Below are 19,194 nucleotides of genomic sequence, written 5' to 3'. Positions count from 1 at the left end.
AGGTTTCAGGGTAGCAGCCGTGTTAGTCTGTATCCTCAAAAAGAACAGGAGTACTTGTGGCACCTTAGAGACTAACAAATTTATTAGAGCATAAGCTTTCGTGGGCTACAACCCAGTTCTTCGGATGCATCCGAAGAAGTGGGTTGTAGCCCACGAAAGCTTATGCTCTAATAAATTTGTTAGTCTCTAAGGTGCCACAATTACTCCTGTTCTTTTTGAGGATACAGACTAACACGGCTGCTACCCTGAAACCTAATCATTGATTGGACCTAAAATGATATTTTGCTGACTGTTAAACATGGTCATATATTCTTATTAATTATATGTCAATACATGGAAAATGTATTAAATAATGCTGGGGTTTATTTTCTTATTCCACATTAAAATGATAATTACAGTATTAATAAATGTCATTGACAGAACATGCATGAGATAGATAACACATTCAAATTTTATTTTATTTTACAGGAGCAACATTAAAACCTGAACCAAGTACCACATTTGGTAGGTTTTGTATTTCCTGTTACCAGAAAAATGTTACCATATAATGATTCTAACCTGTTGTAGAGATACTGTATATGTGCCTTCATTATTTATCTTGCAGAATATACATATAAAGTCAGTGAAGATGGATGGGTTATATATGAGGACAAGGCGTACTATTTCAGCCATGAAACTTTGCCTATGGAAAAAGCCCGAGAGTATTGCAAGAAGAATTCTGGAGATCTTGTTATCATTGAGGGTGAAAGTGAAAGAAAGTTTCTGTGGAGATATGTAAGAAACGTATTTACTACTTCAGAAATGGGTAATTCAGTGCAGAACACCCAGACACTTGTCACAATCTGCTTCTGAAACACTGGAGCGTGTGTACTGTCATGCCATATATTTGTACCACCTTGTCAGGCCCTGAAGGTAACATCCAGCAAAGGTCAGGGCATGTTTGCACTTGGAAATGTACTGAAATAAGTACTCTGGAACATTTATCTTGATATATTTCCAAGTGTGGATAAGTCCTCAGCTACTTTACAAGAAGTCAAATACAATGCAAACTAACTGTTGCTAGCTTCTAGAGCTGTTCCTTTGTTAAATATTTTTGACTAAATCGGGCATGCAAAAATCTGACATTGAGTTACTGAGCTGTCAGCACATGTAAAAATTTCAAAGTGGTACAATCATGGGATGCAAGGGAGCTGCTGAAACCTCATTTCATATAAAATCATGGAGTCATGGTCTGAAAGAGGTTTTGCCTCTGCTATTTTGCAACATAAATTGTGGCGAGGTGGAGGAGGAGGTGGTGAACCATGGATTTACCATTTTAAAGGATTTTAACTGAGACAACTGAGAATTAGAGATGGCTGGGAAATTAGTTTTTGCGGCAAAATAAAGTATTTTTTATGTTTGTCAACAATGTTCTTTGACATTTTTGTTAAAAATCTAAAAGATAAAAAGGGTTGGGTTATTTCAATTGAAACCTGGACATTTTTTGATGATGATTTTTTCCCCCGCAAAACTTTCCATATTGTAGAAAAAAACATTCTATGACAATAATAATAAAAATATTTGATGGAAAATTTTCAACCAGCACTTCAGAGAACTCTCCTAAACTCTTCCAAAATGTACTTTTGCTTCATTTTAAAATTTGCCAGCCAGGCAGGTTTTCCTATATCCTAACAGCTTTTCCTCTGCTTCATTTTCATCCTGCTCTACTTTTCTTTTTTACTTTAATATTGGCAATCAGGTGAAGGATTTGTAGTCTTCAGATATAATCCATAATATGGCAAAGTGCCTCCACCATCAGCAAGATAAGAAATCATTGCTGACAATGCATGCTGTACAGTAGGCACTAAACCAGAATTACAGCTATTTCGTTACATTTAATTAAATTTTTATTTTTGTTTTAGAGCTTCTATTATGACTTTGGGGATTCCCTTTATATTGGTTTAAGTGTGAGCCTTGATAAAAAGTTTAGGTAAGTAAACAATGAACATCAGGCTTGTAGAACACAGTACAACAAGTATTGTATTTAGCAAAGCTGTCCTTAAAGGGGCTATTACAGTTTCAATTTCAAATGGGGATGGGGGTAAAACTTGTTTGGGGTTCAGTCTTGACACAATATTTCCAGAATATAACTTTTTTATTTAGAAAATAAATAAAAACATGTATTTTATAGAAGTTTTAGAGAGAAGTTGTTAGTGGATAGACAAAAATATTTAAAAGTTCAGCAATTTTGTTTGATCTGCAAAATTGTTTCTGCAAAGATACCCATCTTAGCTAATCCCCACTCTTGGATCTGTGTTCCTGTGCAGAACTCAGTTTCAAATTCTAATCAGTTGGTTCTCAACAGTGAGCCTTTTGCATCACTCCTTCTTACTTCTCAAAGGGTCAGATTTTTTCTGGCCATGGTTGATTACGGGTCTCTTCTGTGATCCCAACTAGCATTCCTAACCTCACATCCACAATGCTTCATCATGTGGTTTCTCTGACCCTACATGTTCTTTAGGCTTGGTGTTTGTCTCCTTACTTTGTTGAAAATCTTTTTTCTAGTTTCAGATTTTCACCTATACACTAATTCTCAGGTCTTGTGCTTCTGGCATAGTCAACAGCACTGGGGCTTCATCTCCTTTTATTCAAAACCTGTGCAGCATAGATGGCAGGTACAATAGGCCAGGGGAGGCTAAGCCTCCCCTGCAGAGCAGCCGTCAACTTACCATCTTTGAAAGCATGGATGCCCCTAGGCTGTGGTGGCCTCGCCTGTACTCTGCCCCAAGTCCTCCTCCCACTTTTCTACTGTGGCTCTGCCTGTGTTGCACCTCTTCCTGTCCCTGTTGCACCTCTCCCTGAGGCACCCGCCACTGGCCGAGTCCCTCCTCTCCTCCATCCCCCTACCCTGAGGTGCCAGCAGCTCACTGAATCTTTCCCCTCCTCCACGGAGTGGAGCAATGAAGCGAGCGGCGGGCAGTGGAGGTCTTGGGGGAGGGGGATAGAGCGACTCAGTGAGCAGTGGGAAGGGGTGGAAGCGGGGAAGGACTCAGTGAGCGGCAGGTGGGGGCGCCTTTGTGGGAGGGGAGATGGAGGAGGAGAGGGACTCGGCATGTAGGGTGGGTCTTGGGCATGTGGCATGACTCAGCGTGCTGCAGGTGAGGGGGCTGAGTATGAGCGGAACTGGGGGTGGAGTGTGGGTGAGGCCTCGGGGGAGGAGGTCAAGCTGGGGTGGAGCAGGAGATGAGACCATGATCCAGATACCGGAGGAGCTTCCGGCACCTGGGCCAGCCTCCCCAAATGCCAGAGCCATGTGATGCCCATCCTGTGCAGAATGTCTTTTCCGAATGTTGACTTTGTTTCCCTATATATTAGCATGCCAGCTTCAGCTCCAGAGTTCACAGTGAGCCATCAGCCACAAAATTTAATACCTGTGAATTCACATTCCTTACCTGGAAGGTTATTTTCTGGTGGCAACGATTTCAACATTTAGAGTGAATAAGTTACAGGCTTTGATGACTTATTTGTTTTCTTACAAAATTCTTCAGTGATTGTATGGACAGCCCCTGAATTTCTCCCAAAGTGTTGGTGAATTATATTTTCCCATGTCAATGGGGATCCAAGAGGTCCTTCTCTACTCCCAAGGTCTGTCTTTTCAAACATCTTTCTTTTTCCATCTATGGCCATGGACCGAGAGACAAAGTGTTATGGTGCCATCTACTGGGACATTTGGTTATGAGTCACAGTCACTCTGAGCCTCATCTTCAGCCACTCGCTCCACTACTCAGGGTGCCTCATTTGTGCAGATGACTTTATTTGTCTGACTTTCATTAGCATTAATGGAAGTCCATCTAATGGACTGTTGTTCCAGGGGCAGTCCTGCCTTCTCGATCTACTGTTTCGTACACCCACTGTCTGGGCAAATTACTTCCTGGAAATTCTGTTTGCCGCAGTCTATTCTTCTCCCATTCTGTGTTTCACCCTCCTCCTTGCCTGGTGATGTGAGGCTACTTGTCAGTTATAGTTCTCTCAGTTTCTTTCATATTGTTTCTTTCTCTATGGCTCTGGAAGTGTCGCTGACAAGAAACAGTATGTTTACAGTTATGCATTGTATTGTATTTCCTATTAGAATTTTACTTGTAGAGACATCCAGAGAGTTGTGTTGGCTCAAAAACTGGGAATGTTCTGAGCTGGGTATCTTTGAAGAAAAGATGCAAATTGCTCACCTGTAGCTGATGATCTCTGCTGATAGGCAGCCTTGGCAGATTACTTGCCCATCTCCTCCCCAGAGACCTGAGACTTTTTTCATCTTTAATTAGCTTTTATTTGGGAGTATTTCACCAACCACTAAGATAAGAAGTGATTATGTCATTGCTGAGAGCAGCATGCATACAGTGAGGGTGTCTGAGATGCCCCCTACTGGAGACTGTCATTCACGACCTGCTTGGGGCCAATGGATTAGGCTTTGAGTTGAGGAAACTTCCACTAGATCCACATATAGGGGCCCTGACCCAACAACCTACAGAGATGTATGTGTCCAGAGAACAACAATTACAGGCAATTATCTCAGCTAGCTGTTTTAGTGATGTGTTGTGATCCATGAACTCTGAGAAAATATGCAGGTGGGGAAATAGAATGTATTGATATGAAATGTATTAGTATATCTATCTAAATAAGGTACATAGGACATTCATTTAACACTGAGCTGCTATACTTTAAATGAATGTAGTTATTGTGAACACAGGGCTAATGTAAGCTAAAAAAACAAGAGAATATTCTCTACTTGAGCTCCAGGACTTTGGCCATATGATTTCCATTAATATGAATGAAAGTCACACATAAAGCTGTTGTTAGATGTTAGATGTTCTCTGTGTGCTGTCCCAGCTCTGCGCAGATAGTTGGCACAGTAAACCTCGACTGAACTGCCCAGTAACCACAGGCTCAGTTTGTAGTGAGTTGTGAAGGCACTTGGTCAGGTTTATTGTCAATGAAACACAGCCCTAATGCCCTTGTTCAATGGTTACAGGTACACTAACACATGTGTGCCCATTGCAATGGACTAGCTCAGTTAACGGTGGGACTTTCCATTATCCCCTGGGCCAACCAAAGACACTCCCTCTGAGACTTCATTTTATACCCCAATACAAACAAGTTATGTATTGCCCCTCTGACATAGTTACTTACTGCCCCCTGACGTGGGTTGTTACCACCCATTACCTTGTATATGTTGGTTGAATCAAAATATCTTCTATCCATCACACTGTCATCCTGACCTTATCTTTAGGAGGGGTCAGTATGTTCTCATTATCTTTGGAGGGGAGTGTTTGTACCATACTTGGTATGGGGTGTTCTGGTACCACCCTTCTGGAATGTGTTTGTGTGAGTGTTCTGTGCCTAGCACTTCTTAGGAATGTGTGTGTTTCTGCAATATCTGCCCTGTTCTTGCTAGATTCTGTGAGCAGACCTGTCTCTTGCTCACAACCAGGCTTTGCTTTATATCAGCAAAGCTTTGACCACTACTTTAGCCCAGGCTTCTGGCTTCCCATCAGGCCCCTGATACAAGGGCTTACATCTCAGGCTCTCTTCCTACTACAAAAGGCATGTTTACCAAGCTGACTTTTTGTTGTTTAGCTAGAATTTCTGTAACGTAAAATCAAATGATTAATGTGGCCTTAAAAAATAAAAATGGATCTATCCCGTAACTACTGCTACATTGTTTCTTTTAGCTGGATCGATGGAACCCCAATAAACTATGTAGCCTGGGCTCCAAATGAACCTAACTTTTCAAATAATGAAGAAAACTGTGTGGTCATGTATACCCATACAGGTGAGTATAGTAATATTTCAGTGTTGTAACAGCTCTGCACTGTGTGACATAGGAATGTGTGTGATACACATGTTTCATGTAAAGTCATTTATTATATTAAGTGGGTTGATAGTGAGATTTTCAACAGTATCTAAATGACTGTGGAGCATAAATCACACTAAGACAGTCCAGGCACTTTTTAAAAAATGTCACCTTTTGTGGGCATGGCACTGGACTGGGACTCAAGAGACGTGGTTCAATTCCTGGCTTTACCAGAAATTTTCCGTGTGACCATGGGCAAATCAGTTAAACGCTCTGCCTCAGTTTCTATCAGAAAACAGAGACAAAAACATTTTATTTCTTCGATACTTCATCTTATCTATTTAGAGCATAAGCTTTTCAGGACAGGAACAGTCTCTGACCATGTGTTTGTGTAGTCCCTAACAAAATAGGGCCCCAACCTCGGTTGGGACCCATACACACTTCTATAACATAAATAATTAATAACAATTTATAAATATTTTATCATACAGAAGAGGGGGAAGGAGAATTGATATCTAATATATCCAAGTCACTTAGTCTCTCTGCACCTCAGTCCCTCATGTGTAAAATAGAGATGAGAATAATACTACTACTTCCCTGTCTTGCGAGGATAAATACGTTACAAGTTGTGAGGTGCTCAGATATTATGGCAGGGGGATCAGATAAGAATCGTAGGTTGATAGTGATAGAGATAACACACTACAACAAATTGCAAGAGTAGTTAACCTACTAAAGTTCTATAGTAGAAAATGATTTATGTGCCACTGCAGCTCCTTCTTTATATGCAGCTAGTGATGGTTTCATATATTAAATCACCTCAAGAGGCATCTTTAACTCACATATCAAACTTTATAAGCTTTTTTGACATTTTTCAGTCATAGATTAGTATTGTTTGCTCACTTAACCCACTTCCCTCCTTTTCTTTTCTCCATTCCTTTTTGATCTGCACTGTTCTTGAGTACCGACTAGCTGTACAAAGCAACTCCCTGTTAAACAGGTGTTGCCCTACAAGAGTTTGTTTACATACAGCCACTGCATATGTTTGGCTATAGAATGAGAGAGAGGCTTGTGGGGTAAGCGCTAACAGATACTGCTTCAAAAAGGTTCCAAGATCCCTATCCCAAGCATAAGACATTAGTGGTGTGGCTCTGTGGAGGCAAACACTTTAGGAGAAAAACAGTTACGAGAGGTAACTTCTTTTTATTCTGGGAAACAGGAGGATTGTGTATGAAGTAACTCCTGTTTATGAAGATTGTCTTTAATCCAGTTGTATGTCATACATGGAGACTCTTTAACATCTTTCTGTTAGGGCTAGTAAAAAATGTTCCTGGAAAATTGTTTTTCAATGGAAAATTGGGGTTTCAATTACACAACATTTTTTGCAAAAAGGGTCTGTTTTCATAGAAAATTTGGATTTTTCATCAAAAAGTGAATACTCAAAAACTTAAAAAAAAAAAGGCTGCGGGGGGGGGGGGGGGGGGGAGTTGTCTGAAAACCAAACCTATTTTGATTCTGAATGTCACTGAGATGCCACCTGAGCATTGTAGTTTGGGAGTTTCATGTCCTTATTCTTCCCTATGGGCTGTGCCCCCAGCCACACTTCATCTCTACTGATCCACTTGGGCCATGCAACTGCATGGTGCACTTTCCCCTCATTAAGAGATGTAGTCTGACCAGGAAGCCTGGCCTATAGAGGAGACTGGGTAGATGTTCAGATGAAATATTACACATTTAGGGTTTTTTTGACAAACACTTGAAATTTTCCATGGAAATTATGAAAACAATCTTTCTTTTTCAACAAAATTTTCCTGGGATCTGTGACATTTTGGGGACCACCCAGATCAGTAAGTGGCTCCGTCACCACCTGCCTTGTAAATTAGGGGCCTTAATACTATGCTATTATGGCTCAGGACCCTGAAACCAGTAGCCAGTCCTCAAGCATAAAGGTCTCACCCTGGCTTCCACCAGCCTAGTCAATCCTTGCAGGGTGTCACCGACAGCCCTACTGGTCCTGAGTCTTCCCAAATCCGTCCTTCCTGAGTTCTTAACTACCAGACACTCTGACTTTTCTCTTTTGGTTCGTCACCCCTGAAGGTGTGAAAAACAGCCTTCTCCTCGTTATCAGTTCACCTTCATACACACACGCCAGACGTTTTGTACAACAGAGACCTGCTTGGGAGAAACATAAACAACAATGTATTTAATAGAAAAATCACAGATTCAAAGATGAATGAGTAAGGGGAAGCAAACACACACAAGTTACACAGAAAATACACATAAAGATGCAACCACAGGTGTTATACTTTCTAATTAGATAAATTCCCTTTTCTAGTACAAGTTACCTTTTGTCTTTGAAGAGTTTCCCAGCATGCCCCCTGTCATAAAGTGGATCCAGCATTTTACATACAGCTTTCCACTTAAAGGTCTGCTCCTCAGTTTCTGGATACCTTTCACTTCAAATCCCTTCCCTTCTTATAGAGTTAGCAGGGTTTTGTTTGTTTGTTTGTTTGTTTGTTTAATTTTCTCTCAAATTATGATGATTCACAGTAGGGGAAATTCCCTTCTTTCTTAGTTTTCCAAGACTGGTGTTTTCTTTTCAGTTTTAAGCTGTTTCAGTGTTGTCCCATTAACTTTAATGGCCCACCATTTGCCTTTTCCTGGGTTGTACAATGTTAGGTACTTGGAATATTCTCATCTGCCCCTCCCTGTCTGATTGTTTCACTGCCCTGTGGTGAGGTGGAGGTGAAGTTGCACCAGAGTTACAATTATAATTTTCTCTCTCTCTCTCTCTCTCCACCACCCCATATGCATACATGCATAACCATAACTTGTATACGTATCTCATAGTGACAATCAAGTTCAGAACATTACAAGCTTTCATAAAAGACCTTCCTTGATGTATTTTTATAACACAATAACATTGTATACAACCAGCTGATTCAACTGTTTATTCTTTGGGATTCATATCCCCTGTTCTTCCCCTAAGGTGTCTGAACCCTAAATGTTGCAGGGGGGAAATCCCAACCAACTGTACTTTCTATACTGTAATCACCAGAAGAAGGGGTAGATTTTCATTCCAGTCTTCATCTTGTCCAGTAATTTACTTTCCATATTTAATATGTTACAGGTATGTGGAATGATCTGAACTGTGGTGCTCCAAAAGGCTTCATCTGTGAAAGGCTCAATACTACTACTCATTCAGTAGTTGTTCCCACATCACTTGCACCACTAGGGGGATGCCCTCAAAATTGGTTTTTGTTTAATAACAAGGTATAGTAGCAAACATCTTCCATATATTTTATTTTATTTGCAAAAGAAACTGAACAAAAAAATTATATTTTTGTCTTTTATTATTGTAGTATGGGTTTAGATTATCCGAAGTTGTGTTCTGATTGGCTGATCAGGCTATTCTGGTGACATTTTATATCCGTATTTAAATAATCTAAGAAATGAGCTTGTGAGTTACTATAGGTTTTAAATGGCTTAGGCGTCATTCCTGCAATTACTTTGCAAATGCTTAATTTTAAAAAGATTGTATCACTAACCAAATGTGTGCTGTTTTGTTTGTAATTTATACTTGATGTGTACTTTGATACATGTTCAGTGAGCAAAAGTGCCAGCTGTCGGCATGAACAGAGAATGTAAAGCTGCTTCTCAGCTAGAATGAATTCGAAGAAAAAAACCCCATAAATCTGTACAAAGCTTCCTCTTTCCCAATAGGATGTATTCAGAATTCAGAATATAAATGCATGCCTTCCGGAATGTGTGTACATTGATTTGGAATTGCCCCCTGATGCACAAAAAGTCGATATTTATGCAAGTACTTTTTGTCTCTCCACTGTGAGACAAATGTAGTACAACTTTATATTCACTCCCCCTTGTCTTGTTCTCTAAGATGCTGGTACCAGTAGATCATCCAGGAGACAGTGTGGAACTGTACAGAGTTCACTGTGGTGAACAATCACCTACAAGGTGTTAGCAGCAGCAGCATGTGAAAACATTGCCTTCTAGTGGTAGAGCTGCAGCTGTATCATCCTAGCAAACTCAAAGTCACATTTATACCAACTAAAAGTTCTTTGACTACAAAGGTATCAGCACTGTAGGAAGAACTTACTGTTACTACCCTGTACGTTATGGCCTGAAATGCTCAAATGAACAGAGATTGCACAGAAGGATATTTGACAGGTTACTGTTCAATGAGACATTCAAAATGTATCATCCACATTCCCTGTCAGACAAATGCACCAGTGGTACAAATAGTTACACTTTTACCATTGGTTGAAAAAGGTTGACGGAAGAAATACAAAAAGTGGGGAAAAAATGTAACTTTATCTCATGGGAAATTGTTTTCTTTCATAGTGCTTTTACCCCTCTCCTCCCCTTCCTCGCCTCTTCCCCCACTTTTCACTGAAATCTTTCTGTTGGATGAGGGGGGTTATTTATAGCCAGGGCCAAATTATTTTGTTATTTCACTGCTAATATGTGTATTTCCCTCACCATTTTTTAACAGGCCAGAGCGTATTTCTTTATCTTTAGTCCTTTAATTGATAAGATAAAAGCTTTTCCTCCTCTTTTATTATATGCTTACTTTGTTATCTTACAGCCATATTCTGTTCTCCTAACCACTAATCAGTTAAGTTTTTCACTGGATGCTAAAGAAAAGGAGCTTTTATGTTAGTTCTCCAGTGTGCATATTTTCTTTTTGTAGATTCATAGATTTTTAAGACCAGAAGGGACCATTAGATCATCTATTCTGACCTCCTGTACAACGCCAGAAATTGATCTTGTTAATTTCAGATGTTTTTGATGTGAAATGGTATTAGATTACAGCCTTCAGCATACTTTTCTTTTTCAGTGTTTCAAAATATTCGGCTCCAGTGAAAATGAGCAATTGTCGTGGCATGCTGCACGAACGGCTTGTATAAATTTGGAAGGAAACCTGGCTTCCATACCAAGTGAAGAAGTGCAAGGTGCAATGTATAGGCCAGGGGTGGGCAAACCTTTTGGCCCAAGGGCCACATCTGGGTATGGAAATTGTATGGCGGGCCATGAATACTCATGAAATTGGGGGTTGGGGTGCGGGAGGGGATGAGGGCTCCAGCTGGGGGTGTGGTCTCTGGGGTGGGCCTGGAGATGAGGGGTTGGGGGTGCAGGAGGGTGCTCCAGGCTGGGACCGAGGTGTTCTGAGGGCAGGAGGGGGATCAGGGCTGGGGCAGGGAGTTGGGGCATGGGGAGGGGGGTCAGGTGTGCAGGCTCCAGGCGGCGCTTACCTCAAGCAGTTCCCAGAAGCAGCGGCATGTCCCCCCTCCAGCTCCTATGCGGAGGCACGGCAAGGTGGCTCCCATTGGCCATGGTTCCCAGCCAATGGGAGCTGCGGGGGCCACACTTGGGGTGGGGCAGCGTACCGAGCCCCCTGGCTGCCCCTGCGTGTAGGAGCTGGAGGGGAGACATGCTGCTGCTTCCAGGAGCCATGCGGACTGGGGTAAGCCCCCAACCCTGCTCCCCAGCGGGAGCTCAAGGGCTGGATTAAAACATCTGGTGGGCTGGATGTGGCCCTTGGGCCATAGTTTGCCCACCCCTGGTACAGGCATTTTGGTATTAGATGAGAAATCAGCTAATCCCCCTAACATACAAATTAAAGATTTAAAGCTTCAGTTTTTATAATAGAGCCTGCTACTTTCGCTTAAAACTAATAATTAATGGACACTTAAGTTAGCTGAGAAAAATGTAATTTTGATAACATTTATGTGCATGTATTAGTGGCTTTCCTAAGTCACCTTTTTTAAAGTCCCAGCCTTGGAGGAATTAGTAGCAGATAGACTGGTGTTGCAAGTGCTGTAATGCTAAAATTTGAAACTTGGAGCTTGTCCTATGATAGATTGTGTTTTTAAAATCCAAAACCACATGAAATCAGACTGTGCACATGCATAAGTACCATTCAAATTGATTAAATGTTGCAGAATCAGACTTAGGGAAAATGATAGCTAGACACACCCAACTTCTGATTCAACTGCCAGGGAAACCATCTCAACTGTGAAATTGCTGGTCTAAAGTGATAAATCTATTAAAACAATTTTGTTTATATTTTATAACTATGATTCTCGCTCCGGATATTTTGGTGTCTTCATTCTTCACTTGTAAAAATGTTTGTTTTCCTTCAGCCTTCCTCATCACCCACTTCAAGGATGCCTCAACTGATACCTGGATTGGACTGAATGATATAAATTCTGAGTACACATTCCTATGGACAGATGGAAGTGGTGTCTACTATACAAACTGGGCCAACAGTTTCCCAAATTATCGCAGTCAGGTAAATGTGGATTGCAAATGATCATTAAACCATCGTACATTTGATAAGGTCAATCAAACCATATATAACTTGCACAATTTATTCCTTATTTAGACTTATTTCCATTAACTTTTTGCTGTTGAGAGTAGAATGGTCATGGTGCAGAGTTCCAGATCTTTTACTAGCAGAAAGGGATAGCTATGTCAGCTTACAGTAGAACCATGTGTTTGGAGCTTCATTTTCAAATATTTCTTTGCAAAAGCCCAGAACTATATTTGGTTGGTGCTTTCCTGGACATAAAGTATTTGCAGACAGTAAATGACACTCAGGGGGTTTATTTAAATTTCTGTTTTAGCTTTTCTCTATGATACAATATGAATCCAAACAAATGGATGGAATAAGGTCCATATTCTGCAAACCTTACTCAAATGAATAGACCCACTGACTTCACTGGGACTACTCAGGAAACTCACACGGGTAAAGGTTACAAGATGATCGGACAATAACTCTGTAACTTTGGAGCCTTGTAAGGGATTATTAGAATGAATAATAAAATTAAGAGGATGGTGTGTATTTGTAAATATCAGATGCAGATATGCACTCATGCATAAGTTATCATGAAATACAATTGTATGAATAAATTCCTCAAACGAAGAGGAATCTGTGCCTCTTGTTTTCATTCCCCCCATGCACTAACCACTAAACATTCCTTCAGAATAAGCTTCTGCTGTGGGCTTTGAAATTTTCCCCAGCATTATGTCAAGTTGTTTTAATAGCAAAACATAATTGTGTGTGGTTCAATAATAAATGAAATGGTTAATGTGGAATAATGGCTGTAGTTCCATTTGTTGTGCTCTTACTTTATTGTCTTGACTAAGTATGTCTGCTTTTATCAATAAAAACATATAGCTGATAAGTGATCTGAGGTGAATGGGGTGAGCGGTCACAACAGCACCCTGAACAATAGAGAAGTTGGTTTTAAAGGGCCGCTCCATGGGAGATGATGCGATTTGGAAATACCATCACAACAACACTATCAGTTCTGTTGAAATATGAAGCAATTCAATAGATGATTAGATAATGTGGACCAGAGTGGATATAAATAGGGACAGACAGATACATAGCTGATTCAACCATGCAAGCTATCTGGGTCTGCAGATCCAGAAGGAAGAGGATTGTTTCTTGCTTGCTGTTTATTTATTCTTACTCATTTATGTATCATTTCCCCCCCAGGCTGATTGTGTTGTTATGATAAAGGACCCCATTGAGGAAGCAGGGAAATGGAAAGATGTAGACTGCCAAATGAACAAAAGCTACATATGCCAGAGGAACACTGGTGAGTTCTTTCTACCCAAGCTTCCAAGTTAATTGCATTAAAAACTTGACTGTGATTTTTAGATTGTCTTTATGGTTTAAATGCTGACTTTCCAAATACAGCACATCATCTTTGGCCTCTACATGAAATGAGTTTCACAGCCTTATGTGTTAACATTTTAACAAAACAAACATGTACACTGATCTCTAATACATGTAGCAGCCTGGCCTATAGAAAAGACAGTATATGCCATGCAGCATCCTGCTCTTACATAGATACAAGAATGGGAGAGCACAGGGCCGGCTCCAGGCACCAGCCCTCCAAGCATGTGCTTGGGGCGGCACCTGGAGGTGGGCGGCGCTCACCTGGGGAGAGCGGGGCCGCGGCCAGGCTTGTCGCCCTCTCCCGGAGCTCTGGCCGGCTGGGGAGAGCGGAGCCGCTGCCGGGCTTGGCGCCCTCTCCTGCCGCGCTCCCCGCCGGGGGCGGGGGGGCGGCGGCAGGAGGCTTTTTTGCTGTTTCTCCTGCAGCCTGTTCTGACCTGGGACCCCTCCTCACAATGATGAGTAGCCCAAAGGGAAGCTTTATAAGAGTTCCCCTGCTACAACCCACCAGAACCACGAGGAGAGAGTGACTTGCTTTGGATGGGATGATTAGTTGGTTAGTGGGTGAGAAGATTGTGCTTCCACTTAGTACATACAGCTGCATTAAAACTAATCACAATCCAGTGCATAGGGAGCCAAATGAGTATAAATCCATGGGAGAGTCTTGCTCAGTAACGGCCAGTCAGAGCAACAAGGACCATGGCTTTTTATAAAAGAACTCTGAATCATGTTTTTTGTCACTGAAGTCCTGGCTGGGACGTGCATCCAGTCTTAATTTCTGTTAGTGCTACCACTCTTAAGTGTTCGAATACTGCCGACATTTGTTGTTCGGTGGAAAAATAAGTCCATGTACTACAAAATTACCTTTCCATGTGTTTGTTTTTTTACTACAGATCCTAAATTATATAATTTCCAAACAACAGTTCCAGTCTCTGGCTTTACCCTTTATGGTAACAGTAGCTATTCACTCATCAGTTCCAGAATGAACTGGGAAGAAGCGCGAAAAAACTGCAAGGCTGAATACTCAGAACTTGCCAGTATTTTAGATCCCTACAGCCAGTCATTCCTGTGGCTACAAGTGTTAAAAGTTGGGCAGCCTGTATGGATAGGTCTTAACAGCAATGTGGTAAGAACATCAAATAAGTGTGACTATGATGCTGCTGATCTATGTCAAATCAGACCTCCCACGTTCCTTACTCGAGTGCTGTCTGCAGTTATTACCAAGGGCTCTATTTGATGTGCTTGCTTTTGTCTCATAGTTGAGTAGTGATTGTGAAAGAACTCCCACTGTTCCTGTTAGCATGCTTCAAAAGCAGCTTAAACTGTAGCTAGGGAATGGTGGGAACCATGGAAATGCGCATGGAGGAGACACAAAAAAGGGTATGTGAAGAAGAGATAAGCTGTGGATGGAATTATATACCTGTGGATACACAGTGATGTGAGGAAACCAATAGGAGAGTGGAAGCCATCAAAATGGTGGGGGAGGGAGAGAAGCCGTGGAAGAACATGGGGAGAGGTGCAGATGGGGAATCCTGGGAATGGGAGAAGGGACAAACCAACAGCAGGTGAAAGGGGTGTGTATTCCTTTTGAAAACTATGATTTAGCAAAATGGTTGAAGATCCCAAAAGCCTCAAGGCCTGATTCACTGAAGCTGGTGCCTGATTGATACTGAGGAAGGGCAGGCAGTGTTACTGTTGTTTGCCCTCCTTCGGAATTTCCATTGAATTGGTGCAATTTTAAACTCCAGGGAGAATGACAAGGGGATGTATTAAATCAACTTATCCCCTAGCTGCTCGGGTATCACACCATTCCCAGTCCATGCCATCCTCTCTGCATTTCACTGGACCCGCAGACTATTGCAGAATGTGGGTTACAAGTGGTGTGGGCCACTTCAGGCTGCCTTTTTGGCAGACTTCTCTCCCCCAGATGCCTGCAGACGTATAGAACTCGGGCTTGGGAATACTTTGGGCTGAATTTACTGCAGAGGCGCATCACTGCCATTGTTTGTTCCAGTGGCTAGGGCTGCAGTGCTACCACATCTGTTTACTTACATTCTTAATTAGTTCTCACAACCATTTTGTTGGGAATCTTTAGTCCCTCCATACTTTGAAGGAGGGGTTTACATCTGACAGGGGAGGGGGTCAAGGATCTGCTACTCGCCCTCCCCATGATAATCTGCCCAAATTTGACTGAGTTATTAGCCTCTGAAAATTTCAGTTCACCCATGCTCAGCAGGGACTTGTTAGAGTTTGGCAGCTAAGTTATCCAGAGATTCCATCTGCTGTGGGCATGCTCCATTCCCTCACTGTGCCTGTGTGTGACCAGACTGAGCTTGTACCATTCCTTCTCCTCAGAGCAATTGCTCCATCCCTAGGCTGCAGGGCCAGAGCAAAGACCCTCCCTGCAATGCTCTGCCTGCCAGTCAGGGGCCACCGAGGTCCCAGGCACAGGAACCATGAGTAGGGAGTCGACCTTTCTTGTGCTCTCCTTGCTTGGCAGTGAGCAGGAGGAATAGGAGGAAGCATGGCTGGAATGCACAGGGCTGAGCAGCTGAGCCTGGAGACAGTGGGATGAAGATACCGGGGTGAGGGGGTCAGACTGGGACAAAGAGTTAGAAAGGGTAGGCAATGGAGCTGGGGAAACATGAGGGACTGGAACTGGGTCAAGAAGCTGTGGCAGGGGCAGCAAGGCAGGGGATGGGACAAGGAGCCAAGGGAGGCAGAGGGGGGTGGGAGATTGAGATAAGGGTGCTGGGGTTGAAGAAACTAGGATGAGGATTCAGGAAGATGGAGAACTGGAACAAGAGGCCGGGGGAGGGGGGCCGACAGGCTGAGTCAAGGGCAGGCTGGGGAGGCTCAGGGAAGAAGGAGTCAGGCTTGGGGAGGTCAGAGGCAGAAAGTCTATGACCACTACCCAAGGAACTTGAGCCTCAACATTCCACTCCTGTCAGCAAATTGTGGAAAAATTGGTTGACACATTTGTGCCTCTTCTCCCTGCAATGGCTGGCCTACATAGAGGATAACAATCTACTACTGCTGTCAGTTACTCTGTTAGCTCAAGTAGCGGAGGTCTGTGCTGTGGAGCCAAAAGTTCTAGCCCTACCTATAAGACCAATGGGAATCAATATGGTTCCACATGGTGGAATTTGTGTTTTTTCAGTTTGCTTTAAACAAACAAAAAACTAGGAAAATACAGGTAAAAAATGATGAATGTTAAGAATATTGCTTGTGCAATCTTAATTTGGACTCCTTCCACCTATGTGTTATGCTATCGTCTTTAATCATATGATCACATACTATTTTTTCCCATAGTATCCCTGCTTCATTCAGTGCACAGCCTGGAAAGTGCTCATTGAATGACTTGGGGCTGTGCAGTGAATGAGGCTGTTGTCTGTAGGACCACGGAGACATATGTTGCAAACGTTGGAAGGTGTATGGTTGCAAGGATGGTCTCATGGTTTAGGTAATAGAATACTCTTGGAGAAATGGATTCTGTCTCTGCCCCAGAGTTCCTGTGTAATGCTGGATGAGTCACTAAATTAACATTTTCACAGGTGGTCAGTAAGTCCATATCTACACGGAATACTCGGAAGTTAAGGCAAATGAACTAAAGGTGTGAAATCAATGTGCACAAGTTAATCCCCCGTGTAGATGCTCTCACTTAGGAGTAAAGTAACCTTAGCTCGCTGTAACTTAATCCTCCTTTGAGCATCCATGTGGGAGTTTAATATACTTTAACTCAGGGATAGGCAACCTATGGCACGCGTGCCGAAGGCAGCACGTGAGCTGATTTTCAGTGGCACTCACACTGCCCGGGTCCTGGCCACCGGTCTGGGGGTTCTGCATTTTAATTTAATTTTAAATGAACTTTCTTAAACATTTTAAAAACCTTATTTACTTTACATACAACAATAGTTTAGTAATATATTATAGACTTATAGAAAGAGACCTTCTAAAAACGTTAAAATGTATTACTGGCACGCGAAACCTTAAATCAGAGTGAATAAATGAAGACTCGGCACACCACTTCTGAAAGTTTGCCGACCCCTGCTTTAACTTATGCATTTTAACATCACACCTTTGGTTGATTTGCCTTAACTTTCCTTAGTATCCCAATGTAGACATGACCTAATTGTGTGTGTGTGCCTGTTTTCTGGGTGCCCGACTTGGGATATTTGGGGCCTATTTTGCAGAAGTCCTGAACACTCACAGCTGCAACTGAAGTAAATGAGATCTGTGATCTGAACATACAAAGTGCTTTATAATGCTAAGTTACCTGAAAAATCAGGTCATATGCATCTGTCACGGGCCATTCAAAATTAGTGAACACTTTTGACATTAATGTCTCTGTGCACCAGTTCCTGATCTGTCAAATGGGAATAATAATGTCACTTCACCTCATTAATGTTTGTGAAGCACTCAGATACTATAGTGATGAGTACCATAAAAAAGCCCATTAGGAAGTGAATAATTCTGTTTTCAAAGCAGGATTTGAGTAGTGTGCCATAAATAAGGCATGGGGACATATATTGAATGATGAGGATAAAATCTAATTTTGAATAATTGCCCATTAGGTGAGCACCGTCCATTCTGTGCTCTGAAAGAAGCAGGCATCCTGTGGAAAAAAGTGTATGATCATGTAATTAAAGATGATATCATAATGCATGCACACAAGGGGGCTGAATTGAGGTTTTATAGACAAACTTATTTCTGACATTTGAGTGTGTGAGTTTGTGACAGTAATGTTCTTTTCTTTTTTTTTTTAGACAGTTTTTGGATGCAATATTATCTTAATTGTCTTTTGTTTTTAGACTAGTGGCTTTTACAAGTGGACTGATAACTGGAGAATCAAGTACTCTAAGTGGGCCAGTGAGGAGCCAAAACAGAACTTGGCCTGTGTTTATTTAGATGTTGATGGGACCTGGAAGACAGGGTCTTGTGACGAAAATTACCTCTCTGTCTGTAAAAGGTCTGATGGTAAGCAACTGAATTTAGCAATTTTAATTAGTGAGCTTTAAGTTTAAATGCATTCAAGTCTTGATTATGACTACAGTAGAACCTCAGAGTTACAAACACCAGAGTTACGAATTGACCAGTCAACTGCACACCTTGGAACTGGAAGTATGCAATCAGATAGCAGCAGAGACCAAAACAAACAAACAACAACAAAAAAGCAAATACAGCACAGTACTGCTTTAAATGTAAACTACTAAAAAAAGTTTTAGTTTTAAAAATTACAGTTTAAAAAAAAGATTTGACAAGCTAAGGAAACTGTTTCTGTGCTTGTTTCATTTAAATTAAGATGGTTAAAGGCAATATTTTCCTTCTGTGTAGTAAAGTTTCAAAGCTGTATTAAGTTCAGTTGTAAACTTTTGAAAGAACAACCACAACGTTTTATTCAGAGTTACGAACATCCTCCATTCCTGAGGCATTTGTAACTCTGAGGTTCTATTGTGTGTATATATATATATAAATAATGAATGTGACTGTTGACGTGTACTCTGCTCTAATATTGGTTTCTTTAAAGGAAATAGTCATTGATACAGTTTCTTGGTGCTTGACAGACGCTAACTAGTGAATTCTAAAGATTTTTCAAAGTTTATTCCACAAACTAATTGGTGCATTATGCCACTTTATTTTCAGTCTGTAAGCTATGGACCCA

General features: G+C 41.6%; 1 protein-coding gene across 1 annotated transcript in view; it reads left to right on the top strand.

Annotated features, from left to right (window-relative positions):
• The window catches only part of LOC117872155 (macrophage mannose receptor 1-like), a 58,553-nt gene that overhangs the window by 24,661 nt on the left and 14,698 nt on the right, over positions 1-19,194 (top strand). The window contains exons 16-25 of the mRNA XM_034760335.1: positions 469-504; positions 605-774; positions 1,902-1,969; positions 5,706-5,806; positions 8,955-9,097; positions 10,683-10,797; positions 11,989-12,137; positions 13,350-13,452; positions 14,426-14,658; positions 18,344-18,509. Coding sequence (XP_034616226.1) covers positions 469-504; positions 605-774; positions 1,902-1,969; positions 5,706-5,806; positions 8,955-9,097; positions 10,683-10,797; positions 11,989-12,137; positions 13,350-13,452; positions 14,426-14,658; positions 18,344-18,509 — 1,284 coding nt within the window. The remainder of the gene's footprint in view (positions 1-468; positions 505-604; positions 775-1,901; positions 1,970-5,705; positions 5,807-8,954; positions 9,098-10,682; positions 10,798-11,988; positions 12,138-13,349; positions 13,453-14,425; positions 14,659-18,343; positions 18,510-19,194) is intronic.

This window comes from Trachemys scripta, chromosome 2 (assembly GCF_013100865.1).
Source record: "Trachemys scripta elegans isolate TJP31775 chromosome 2, CAS_Tse_1.0, whole genome shotgun sequence".
Lineage (NCBI taxonomy): Eukaryota > Metazoa > Chordata > Testudines > Emydidae > Trachemys > Trachemys scripta.
The sequence above is the reverse complement of the archived record's forward strand: the minus strand, read 5'-3'. Positions and strand labels throughout refer to the sequence as shown.